Raw genomic sequence first — 13,025 nt, forward strand, 5'->3', positions numbered from 1 at the left:
TCTTTGATCCTCTTCAGTTAGGCTTAAAAAACATGCAAGAACTTTACCTTTGCTCAGCCATCGTACTTCTGTGTGCAAGATAAGATCAGATTGTTTATCATCAACATCTTCCAACAGGGCCTTCAAAAGTCTGTGGTGCAAAGGTTTTGCTCGAATAGTTAATTATTTTAATAATGACATTCATAATGTGTTGAAAAGAAAGAACAAAGCTTCTTGGTGGATAATGCAATGATAAAACAAAGTTTGGAAAAAGATTCATTCTTCTTGCAGAGTGCAATGAATCCATTGGTGCTGCCCATCATTGCTGGTGCCCCACCAGTGGTGATCGCAAACAGTTTGTCTAGTGGCATACTAATTGGTGTTGCGTATGTTTTCAATAAATTATAGTGCTCGCATGAGATTTGATCTTGGATGAAAAACTGGCTGAAGCAGAACCCAAGCAGGACAGAGGTGATAAGAGGGGAAGGTACTTTGAAGAACTTGCAGCAATGATGCAGTCTTCACTGGTTGAAGATACACACCCATAATCTAAGGGTACTCTTGTATTCTCTGCTTATGGTGGACCCCCCACACACACATACATGTAACACTTTCTACTATCCTTGCTTGGTAGGGATCTCCATCCCATTCTGGTGCATGAGGATCTGGTCTCTGTTATTTATGCCTTTGTCACCTCTTGCCTGGATTATAGTATACCTAGGCATGAAGCCTTCAGCACTTAAGAAAAACCAACTTGTTCAAAACGGTGCAGAAACGCAGTCTACTACAAACGTATCAGAATTGTCATCTGCTCTCTACTCTGGCTTCCTATAGGATTTCAAGGTCTCAGTCCTTATTTTTGAATCACTCTGAATATCTAAAAGATCATTTAAAACTCTGGGACTAAGAAAGTGGTTAATAACTATGCTCCTCTGATAGAATGGAATGCTCAACAATAAGAGCATAGCTTGTATGTGTGTGAGACAGAGACTGCCCTCAGGGAAAGTTGAGACTGGGAATGATCTTTCTCAGGAACTAAGAACCATTACAAACCTCACCACTATCCTGTTGCTGACCATGCTGTTGATAGTCAGGCCTAATGGGGAAAGTGAGAATTTGGCCTGTCAGTTAGAGTTGGGGCCACAACGTGTAGAGTCCAGAAAATGAGCTGAGGGTCAATACTGGACATACAGAAGCTGAATGCCAGAACCTAGAGGGTCAACCGGAGTCATAAACCAGAGGTCAAGGGGAGAGGATGAGAGAACAAACAATATGTGACAGATGTGAAGTCACATTGCTTAATGTAGTACTGGAAGGTGCTGATACTACGGTGATGAGTACAGTATAAATTTCTATATAGAATTGATACAGCAGAGTCAAAAGTCTCCAGGATTTAAATCCTGTCCAACCTACAAGACAACTGTCCCCATTAACTATGGACACTAAGTGCCCCTTCTGCCTTTTGAGCACTTGTCCAGCATATTTGCTTCACAATATGCCACTTGTTTCAAAAGAGGACACAAAGCAAGGGAATCAGCCCTTAAATTCTTCCTTGTGGAAAGATCGATGAGAGTCTCTCCTGAGCTCTAGGGGAAGGAGACTGGACCAGATAATGGTGGTGGTGGTGGTGGTAAGCCATAGGTCCACCCTAAGCTCCATAGCCAATGATTGGTGAAAAAGTCTTACTACTCAATTGTGGAGTCAGCAAGAGCCTCCAAATTCTCCTTAGCTCAGTCGTCAGGCGAAAGGGGGAGAAGGAGCGTTCTTCCCAGGGTGATTGGAAGATGTAGATCTCCCTCACTGACACGGAGTAGGTCCAAGCCAGGAAGCAGTTCAAGGGCCGGTTTGGTGCCAACTGATATTTGAACAATCTCAGCGCCATTTACATAAGCAGCTCTTCTCCCATCAGCATTGAAGTATCCACCAACAAAGCACCTAAAGCCAACATCTGTGCCTTTTGTTCATCTTCAGAAACGCTTGGCACTGAAAGACTCAGAGGTGATAACAAGGTCCCTTATACTGATTATGAAGCACTCCATCCAGTCACTTATAGCACTAACTACACTCCTCACTAATGTGGAGGAATTGCTCCCAATGAGGTTTCATAATTTTCTAGCGTTAAGGACAGAGTGGTTTTCTGAGGACTGGTGAGCTATTGCTTTTTTTCAATGACTTTGGCAGGCATGTTTCTCTGAAGGAAGCATTAACAATTTCATTAGGAGTGGGGATAGTTGTTAATCAGTAGTTTTTTTTCCAGTTTGGGGTCTGTTTCACAGGTTGTTCTCTGATATTTTTAGGAAGTGTGATGGGCCACACTCAGTTAGCATCATAGAATCATAGCACTGGAAGTGACCTTGAGAGGTCATCTAGTCCAGTCCCCTGCACTCAAGGCAGGACTAAGTATTCTCTACACCATCCCCAACAGGTGTTTGTCTAACCTGTTCATAAAAATCTCCAATGATGGGGATTCCACAGCCTCCCTAGGCAATTTATTCTAGTGCTTAACCACCCTGACAGTTAAGTTTTTCCTAATGTCCAACCTAAATGTCCCTTGCTGCAATTTAAGCCCATTGCTTCTTGTCCTATCCTAAGAGGTTAAGAACAACAATTCTTTTTCCTACTCCTTGTAACAACCTTTTATGTACTTGAAAACTGTTATCATGTCTCCTCAGTCTTCTCTTTTCCAGACTAAACAAACCCAGTTTTTTCAATCTTCCTTCATAGGTAATGTTTTCTAGACCTTTTAATGTTGCTCTTCCTGTAATTTGTCCACATCTTTCCTTAAATGTAGCACCCAGAACTCGACACAATACTCTAGTTGAGGCCTAGTCAGAGCGGAGTAGAGCAGAAGAAGTACTTTTCATGACTTGCTTGCAATATTTCTGCTAATGCATCTCAGAATAATAATCATTTTTTTGCAACAGTGCTACACTGTTGACTCATATTTAGTTTGTGGTCCACTATGACCCCAGATCCCTTTCCACAGTACCCTTTCTGAGGCAGTCATTTCCCATTTTGTATATGTGCAACTGATTGCTCCTTCCTAAGTGGAGTGTTTTGCATTTGTTCTTATTGAATTTCATGCTGTTTTCTTCAGACTATTTCTCCAGTTTGTCCAGGTCGTTTTGAAGTTTAATCTTATTCTCCAAAGCACTTGCAACTCCTCTCAGCTTGATATTTTCCATGAACTTTAAGTGTACTCTCTATGCCATTATCTAAATCATTGATGAAGATATTGAGCAGAACCAGACCCAGAACTGATCCCTGTGGGACCCCTCGTTATGCCTTTCCAGCATGACTGTGAACCACTGATAACTAGTCTCTGGGAATGATTTTCCAACCAGTTTTGCACCCATCTTATAGTAGCTCCATCTAGGTTGCATTTCCCTAGTTTGTTTGAGGTGGTCATGCGAGACAGTATCAAAAGCTTTACTAAAATCAAGCTATACCATGTGTACTGCTTCCTCCCCCCATCCACAAGGCTTGTTACCCTGTCAAAGACAGCTATCAGGTTGGTTTGACATGATTTGTTCTTGACAAATCCATGTTGACTGTTACTTGTCACCTTATCTTCTGTGTATCTGCAAACTGATTGCTTAATTATTTGCTCTATTATCTTTCTGGGTACGGAAATTAAGCTGACTGGTCTGTAATTCTTCAGGTTGTCTTTATTTCCCTTTTCACTGATTGGCACTATATTTGCCCTTTTCCAGTCTTCTGGAATCTTACCCGTCTTCCATGACTTTTCAAAGATAATCGCTAATGGCTCAGATATCTCCTCAGTCAGCTTCTTGTGTATTCTAGCATGCATTTCATCAGGCCCTGGTTACTTAAATATATCAATTTGTCCATGTCAAGAGATGCAGTGCTGCCTTAGTCCTTGTATTCTGAGTTGGAATTGGACTCGTACCACTCTATTGCAGGAGCAGAAGGTCATCCTTCAGGCACCATGGGAGGTGCTGACAGAGGCAATGGGTCCCTCAATGGCAGAACCCAGTTCAGTGACCCTTCTGGACTCCATGGGCTTTCTACTATGTCCAGGGTTTGAGCCAACGCTCTCGCTCAGGTGCCACTTCAGTCATGTCTGCTACCTTTGTTCCTCCACGTCCAGCTGCCGAGCAGCTTCCTCCGGCATTGGTAGCAACGGCAGTGCCCTCGGCACCAAAGATGTCAGTGGCTCAAGTCATGGTGCCAGCGGTGCCCTTGGCACCAACTCCGGCTGCTGTGATGGCACCAGCAATGACCATGGCGCAGGCACACCACCTGAGAGCGCCTCCAGCACCAGCGTGGGTTGTGATGTTGATGCCGGTGCTCTTCTCAGCACCAAGATCAGTGCTGCTCAGCCCATCACTGTCCCCACCGGCTGACGTGATCCCTCTGGCAGGGATGGAAGGGAACAAGCACCTCCCTTAGTGGCTTCATTCTCATCTTCCCCGGATGAGGCGCTCACAGGCGCTACCATTGCCCCAGCCCTGGAAGACTCCAGGGTGTTGCGGCAGTTGCTGTGCCAGGTTGCATAGGGTCTGGGTATTAAGATGGAAGAAGTTATGGACAATGCAGACCCTATTCTGGCCCCTTACCGCTAATTAAAACTATCATGGACATGACCAAGATCCTGTGGCAGATTCTGGCCTCCCTATAATACTGCCAAGCCCAATGAGTGGTGGTACGTTTTGCCCCCCAAGAGTTATGAACACTTATACACCCAACCACAAACTGACTCTCTGGTGGATGCTCCAAACTGGAGAGAAAGAGGCAGGGTTTCCAAGGCCCTTCCCCCAAGAACAGGGATGCAAAAAAGCTTGAGCTATTCAGGCAGAGGATCAACTCCACGGGGGGACTACAACTCTGCATTTCCAACCAACAGGCCATCGTCAGCAGGTAGGCCTACAATATTTGTTCAGCAGTGGCTAAGTTTATGGAGTTGCTCCCCTCGGACTCCTGGGCCGAGTTCTCGGCTTTGATTGAGAAGGCGAGGTTGATCTCCAGGGTGTAGCATGAGAAGGGGCTCATGGCTCCAGATATCGAGTTTCCCCTTTAAGTCCAACAAACGATACAGGACATGCCTTTCGAGGGTGAGACTCTATTTTATGAGAAAACAGACAAAAGGTTAAATTGTCTGAAGGACTCCAGCGCCACTCTCAGGTCATGGGGAGGGTGTGTAACTCCAATCAGTGGAGACGCTTCCTCTTGCAACCTACCCAGAGTTTTGGTCACAGAACAGCCAAGACGGCTTCAGAAGGCATGAGAGAAGTGGCAGGAGAAGGTCATGTCAACCTTCTGGCCAGAGATCGGGAAAACCGAGGCTGTTTTTTGGGCCTGAAGCATGCCTTTCGAAGGCATAGTCAAAGACAGTGTGCCATACTTGGCAATGGATCCACCCCGCCTTACCTTCTCATCCTGACTATCCCCTTTCTACCATGCGTAGTCTCTTATAACCTCAGACTGATGGGTGCTCCACATGGTAGAGAGGGGATACTCCATCCAATTCTGTGGTCTCCAGCCTTTCCACCCCCCTTCCCCGTCCCTTTTCAGGTACCCTTCTCACAAGCAACTCCTTATTCAAGAGGTGCAGTTGCTCTTATCTTTAGGGACAGTGGAGGAGGTTCCTCCAGAGCACAGGGCCAAGGGCTTTTATTCCCGGTATTTCCTAATACCAAAAGCGAAAGGCGGCCTCAGGCCCATCCTGGACCTGCGGGAATTCAACAGGTTTATAAAGAAAATCAAGTTATGCATGGTCTCTCTGGCCTCCTTCATTCCCTCATTGGATCCAGCAGATTGGTATGCCGCCTTTGACTTGGAGGACGTGTACTTTCATATTGTGATTTCTCAGCCCCACAGGATATACCTCAGGTTCGTGGTGAACAACAACTACTACCAATTCACAATCCTTCTGTTAGGCCTGTCAGCAGCACCTTGAGTTTTCACAAGTGCATGGCAGTTGTTGTCATGTTTCTGCACAGGCACCATGTTCATGTGTTTCCTTACCTCAACAACTGGCTTTGCTCAGAGACCCAAGTGGAGGCTCAGGTCAAGTTTATCAGAGCCACCTTCTTCAGCTTGGGCCTCCTTTTAAATGAAGCAAAGTGCACTCTGTACCCCATCCAGAGGATAGAGTTTATAGGGGCAATATTGGACTTGACCCAGGACAGGGCATACCTGCCACAAGGGAGATTTCAGGCCCTCACTGATAACATTTGAGGCCTCAGACGATTTCCCACCACAACAGCAAGCAACTGCCTGAAGCTTCTGGGACACATGGGGGCTTGTACCTGTGTGGTGCATGCCGGGCTCAAACTACAACCTCTTCAGTCCTGGCTGATGTCAGTATATGGCCCAGCCAGAGACAGCCTGGACAGGATAGTGACCCTACTTCGCCCGATCCTCGACTTCCTCCTGCAGTGGCTCAATTCTCAGGAGTTATGCTCGGGGGTCCTCTTTGCCAGTCCGCAGCCAGACCTGGCTCTCTACATGGTCAGAGAGCTGAGAGTGGTGCACCTGGTGTGCCAGGCCTTCTGGGCATACTTAGTGGGACAATATGTATTAGTCATGACAGACAACACCACTGATATGTTCTACATCAACAAATGGGGACGCACACTCCTCTCCACTGTGCAAGGAAGCCCTCATGCTGTGGACTTCTGTGTAGAACATTCAGTACACCTGCAAGTGTATCGCTCCTCCTCGGGGTACAGAACGAGCTGGTGTGTTACCTCAGCAGGTCATTTCACGGCTACGAGTGGTCTATTCGTCCAGATGTTGCGAATTCAATCTTCCACAGTTGGGGCTTTCCCCATATAGACCTATTCATCATGCGACACAGCAGGAAGTGCCAACAGTTCTGCTCCCTCCAGAACCACAGCCCGGGCTCCAGAGCAGACGCGTTCCTCCTCCACCGGGGAGATTGTCTCCTATATGTCTTTCCACCCATGTCATTTGTTCACAAGGTGCTCCTTAAGATCTGGAGGGAACAACAAGCTCAGGTTATATTGATAGCTCCAGCATGGCCCTAACCTCACTATTACGCATCTCTCCTAGACATGTCCGTGGAAGCCTCAGTCACCCTGCCACTCTTCCTGGACCGTCTGACGCAGGATCATGGTCATCTTTAACATCCGAACCTCGATTTGCTTCACCTCATGGTGTGGAAGCTCCATGGGTGAACCTGATGGAGCTGTCCTGTTCAGAACAGGTTAGACCAGTCCTTCTTGGCAGTCCTCTTCCACAAGATCCACCTATGTTGCCAAGTGGAAGACGTTTTCAGTCTGGTCAGTGCAGCACCATTCGTCCCCGATGCTGGCTCTAGTGCCACTTATTCTGGATTACCTTCTCCGTCTGAAGCAGCAGGGACTTTTATTGTCATAAATAAGGGTGCATTTAGCCACCATCTAGGCCTTTCACCTGGCTGAGGAGGGTTTGCTAACCCTATGGTCAGCCAGTTTTTAAAAGGGCTCGACAGGCTATATCCTCACGTCCAACAACCTGCCCCAGCCTGGGACCTCAACCTGGTCCTTTCTAGACTAATGGGACCACTTTTTGACTCCTGGGCAACGTGCTCTCTCTCTCTCTCTCTCTCTCTCTCTCTCTCTCTCTCTCTCAGAAGGTGGCATTCCTGGCGGTGATAACCTTGGCCAGGAGAGTGTCTGAATTCAGGGCCCTAACTTCAGATTCACCTTATACTGTGTTCTATAAGAATGAGGTGCAGCTTCGACCTCATTCTGCTTTCCTTCGAAAGGTGGTGTCGTAGTTTCACATCAAACAGGATGTCCTTCTCCCGGTATTCTACCTAAGCTGCATTCCAGCGGGAGAAGACACTCCACTCTGGATGGCCACAGGGCGCTAGTCTTTTATATTGAGAGAACGAAGCCGTCAGAAAATCAGCCCAGTTATTCATAGCAATTGCAGACAGAGTGAAAAGTCTGCCTGTGTCATCACAATGCATTTTGTCACGGATCACATCCTGCATCTGGGAATGCTACAACTTGGAGGGGATTCCCGCACTCGCTGCGCAGTCCACCAGAGCGCAGGCTTTGTCAACATTATTCCCGGCACAGGTTCAGGAAATCTGCAGAGCAGTGACGTGGTCCTCTATCCACACTTTCACCATGCACTATGCGATTACTCAGCAGGCAGAGATGATGCGGCCTTTGAATGAGCAGTGCTCCAGTCAGTGGACGACTCCGACCCCGCCTCTTGAATTTGGGCTTGTGGATCACCTGATTGGAATCCACATGAACAAGCACTCGAAGAGAGAACGGTTACTCACCTTCTTGTAACTGTTCTTCGAGATGTGGTGTTCATGTCCATTCCAATACCCACCCTCTTACCCCTCTGTCAGAGTAGCTGGCAAGAAGGATCTGATGGGGTGGCTCTATTTGAGCACTATGAAGGTGCGACTCCAGGGGGTGCCCAGGCCTACTGCTGTGCATGTGCACGCATGCTCATCTGATTGGAATGGACATGAACGACACATTTTGAAGAACAATTATAAGAAGGTGAGTAACCGTTCTTTACGCTGACAAAAGTGATAGTATATACATAGCCTTGGAGCACCTACACTAGAGACTTTACAGTGGCATAGCTGTATTGGTTATAGCTGTGCCATTGTAAGTTCTCGACTGTAACCATAGCCTTTGTTATATTTCCTTCACTCAGCTTCCAAGCCCATAGGAGTTGCTTCCTTGCATGTAGCATTTCCAAGGTGCAATAGGGCCATTAATCAATCCTTTATATTACGATGTTCCTTGATGACCCATTTGATTTTGATAGCCCTTCTGGATTGCGGGGGGGGGGGGGGGGTAGATGATTCCTGTACCTGTGTTTACAAGTTAATAGCAAACATTTTCAGAGTTATAAAGCAAAACTTACATATTTTCTTATAGCATAGAATACTGACATTAAATGTGGGACTGAAGCATGTAGCAATTTATAGGCGTTTCATATAGTCTAAACACTAAATACATTCTTATAAAACTGATGCCTGTTTTAAGTAAAACTAACATACAGCTGAACTGGTCTGGTCTCCAGATATGAATTTGTTCTTCGCTAATGCTTCCAGTCTTGATATGAGCTGGCATCTGGCTTGCTAGTGCCAGTCAGATTCTGAAATTTATATGACATAATTAGGAGTGATGCTTCCATGTATGGTGGTATGCGTGACTTTTCTCCCTGTAAGGAAAGTAGATATACACATAAGAATAGATAGATTGTAAGTATCACATAATGCTAGTCTGTGCAGACCTTTGGATTTTTGTTTGTTTTGTCCAGGTGGTTAGGCAGGAAATCGCACAAGTAGACAAATTCTTGCCATGAGTTTGGAAAAGATGCTGTAGCCCTGGAACTTACTGAAGCCAATGACAGACAAATAATCCTGTAAACTGATTAAAAGAGCAGAAGCTGAAAAATAGTTTTCTTGATAATATTGCCACCACCTCTCTCATTACCACATAATAGAACGGCAGATTTGGAACTGGAACACTCATCTGAAAAAATGGACAGATAAATATGCAGTTGTAACAGAATAAAATCATACTGTTGTTGCCAGTTCCTGCTAATACTAAAGCGGAGTCATAACCAGGGAATTTATTTGTTCATTTTAGAAGTAAAATATATTTAATTATTCTGTTACCAAATAAATATGGTATTCAAGCCTAAGGGTTGTCTCCATTCTTATGTGAAATGCCCAGTATTTATATAAGCAACATATTTTGGATATGGCTATTTTTTAGAACTACAGATACATTGCAGAGCTGAGCATGTTCACTGTAAATATATGAAATATTTTCTGATTTTGGAAATTCTGTGAAAATGCACAGCAAACATTTTCAGCCTGATCCTGAGTAGCTGGGGGTGATATTAGTGGCCGCTGCTGTAGAGTGTAGTGGTGCCTACCTACCGATTGGGACATTTGGTAGTGGCCAGAACTCCTTTAAAATGGTATTGGTGGAAGTAGGAGACACCATCCAAGTTGGCGCAAGCCTAACTTTCTGTGCTTTCCCCGCACAGTAACCTTTGGTATGTAGAATATATCAAACCAGCCACAGCAGGGCATCAAGTCATATTAGGCAATGCTAACGAAGACCACCTTTCCTTCATTTCTTGATGATAAAGCTAACTCCAAAGGAGGCAAACGGTTGGACCGATATGGTAAGGATGTCCATGATAGTAGAACAGTACCTTCCTGCCTCAACACTCCCCTTGTATTATACCAGCAGGAAGGAGTCTGGAGAGTGGGAAGAGCCAGGGGTGTCCAGCTAATGACTGTGGAGGGACAAAGAAGCAGCATTAAACTGCAAGTGTAGCCATGGGATAACTTTTTCATGTTTTCTTAGTTTATGCAAAAATAAACGCATGTCGTGTGGTGAATTGTAAATGTATGGAAAGCTAACAAATGTGACAACATCTCTACATTATATTTTAAACTAAAAGGATATGTTTTATTCTTCAAGCAGGTGGAAATGAAAATTAGTAATAGAATATTTAGCTAGAATATCATTTTGAACTGTGTAGGAGCACATTTAATTTCCAATTCAAAGCATAGTTTTAGGAAGTGTTGTAGTTTTGGGAAGTGTTGAATTATGAAAACCTAAATTTTCAAAAGTAACCAGTGTGTTTGGGTGCCTCAATTTAGGGGACCTAAGTTTTGAGATTATTTTAAAGCGGCCTGATTTTTTTTTAAGTTTGTTGCTCATCACTTTCTGAACATGAGGCCTCAAGATGTCCCAAGTTGGGCATCCAGAAATTTGAGGCATATCACTAGTTTCTTTTGAAAATTTATGCTGAAGAGCTTTCAGTAACAATTCCATAAAATCATAGGGGCAGTGAACCTTACTCTTGCTGACGTTCTCATATCAACGGCAGGAGATATGCAGAGCATTTTTATAGTATACTTGTAGATAGTATTCTAAATTGTGTTTTAATGTTGTGTTTTATCTCATTTGTTATCTGCCTAAGTTTGGTTGTATAAATATGCCTAACTCTTTTACTGTTTTTAACAAATACAGATACAAAATATTAGCAAACTGTTAATGAGGGTTGAAATAATGTACAAAGCCTGGTATTCTTTCCACGGATTTGTATTATTGGGGCACTCTACATTGCATCTTTATTTGAACTTCCTTAATTTCCATACTAATTTCTTCATCTCCATGATTAATAGTATTTTATCTCTCTGAAACACAGATTGCTGTATACCAGAACTGTATATTTTAATCTGCATTTTGTCTGAAGATAAATGTATGTAATGTAAGATAAATATGTAAAAGTCATTTATACAGTTTTTATTTTTGAAAAATGTGTTCATTTTCCAGAGCAATGACAATGAAGAACGCCTGCAGGTTGTAAAACTACTAGCAAAAATGTTTGGGGCAAAGGATTCAGAGTTGGCATCTCAAAACAAACCACTTTGGCAGTGCTACTTGGGGAGGTATACCCTGTTTTAGTTCCCTTCCCACAGGGATAAACAATGAAGTATAATTCAACCTTTTACAAATTTCCTTTATTTAAAATAAATATAATCTATGGATAAGTAAGAATTTTATTCTGCTGCTTGCTCTGAAATATGACGCAGATAATATTAAAGATATTACATCTGTGATTCTATAGAGCTAATAATTATAAACCAGCCTGTTCCTTTACTTACATTTACAATATTAAAATTGTATATAATTACACTTGTATAATTTTAATATTGTCAATATTATATTCTATATTCTATATAAAACTATGAAATGAGTTTATAACTTCTAAAATAACATCAGATGGCATTGGTAGTATCTGAGAGATTTAAGAGATCCTGGGACTTTATATACTGTATGCTTAAAATAAAATGTATCTTACTGAATAATAATTGCTGTGTTTAAAAATATTGGTATAAAGACTGTAGTGAAAGCGTACCTGATGTTGGGTCAGTGCTAATCCCTGTAGATTAATGCAAGTGGGCTATAGTTTATACTGCAAATAATATTATATCATATTAAAATGATAAAATATCAGTATTAAGGGAAATTTTCTACAGATAAAAATTTTAGAAAATTTTAAATGTAGAAGTGTTTTGTCTGAAATTCTCTTTGAAGACACTATCAAACATATTTTCATACTAGATTTTAAAAATACTAGATGCTAATTGGGCCTAGCAAAAAATACTTCATTGTAAAATAAAATAGTAATGAAGATGTGTTATTTCTCTGTCATCAACTAATCACAGTGGCTGTTTTAAGAAGGTTACAAATTTGAAGACTCCAATATTCATTTTATAGCATCTTTTAAACGTTGAAAAAATAAGTAACCAGTAAAGTCACATTTTGTAATAAATCCATTAAAATATAGTGTAATTCTATATTTCTATTTTCTAAATTATATGCTAAATCTTTTTATTGTATAGCTTTATTTCATTCAAATGTCATCTTTATTGTAGCAAAAGTTTTTCATATATGCTGTTAAATGACATTAGAGCTATGTTGTCACAATATTGAATTTATATTTTTAAAGATTTGGACATTTAAATTTATTTAATTTAGATAATTTTAGTTTAGAGATTTTGAAAATTTAGAGATTTAATTTTTTTCCAAAGAATTCCCTTTTTAAAAGGCATTTGATATTTTTCAAAAGATTTCCTTTTGTATAGTATCTTATATTAAATTTGTATTTGATTATATTTCAAAATAATTTAAAGTTGGATAGTTCTATAGGACAGTTCCAATCAAAATCAAACATGAGACTAGATTTTGTATTTTCAGATGTTCATACACTTCTGTTGAGACTGTTTTTGGTTTTTTTGAAAGTTTTAACTGCAGACGCTACCTGACTTACACAGGCGTTCTATTCCGGAACGCCTTGCATAACTCGAATTTTGCATAAGTCAGAAACATATCTCTGACCATTACACCAAAAGAAAAACCAAAAAAACCCCTCCTATTTCTACCTTAGAGAACTTTTCCCGTAAGCTCGGATTTGGTTATGTCGGGTTTGCGTAACTCGGGTAGCATCTGTACTTTTAAAGTGGTCCATCTTTAAACAGATTCCTTTTAGGTTACATTTGATGCATG

The 13,025-nt window shown here is 42.3% G+C and overlaps 1 protein-coding gene across 4 annotated transcripts in view; it reads left to right on the top strand.

The window, feature by feature from the left end:
• The window catches only part of PDS5B (PDS5 cohesin associated factor B), a 261,481-nt gene that overhangs the window by 123,787 nt on the left and 124,669 nt on the right, over positions 1-13,025 (top strand). For all 4 annotated transcript variants that reach the window (XM_030563149.1, XM_030563141.1, XM_030563158.1 and 1 more), the window contains one exon: positions 11,289-11,404. In XM_030563149.1, coding sequence (XP_030419009.1) covers positions 11,289-11,404 — 116 coding nt within the window. The remainder of the gene's footprint in view (positions 1-11,288; positions 11,405-13,025) is intronic.

The sequence above is a fragment of the Gopherus evgoodei genome, chromosome 1 (genome assembly GCF_007399415.2).
Source record: "Gopherus evgoodei ecotype Sinaloan lineage chromosome 1, rGopEvg1_v1.p, whole genome shotgun sequence".
In the NCBI taxonomy this organism is placed as follows: Eukaryota; Metazoa; Chordata; order Testudines; family Testudinidae; genus Gopherus; species Gopherus evgoodei.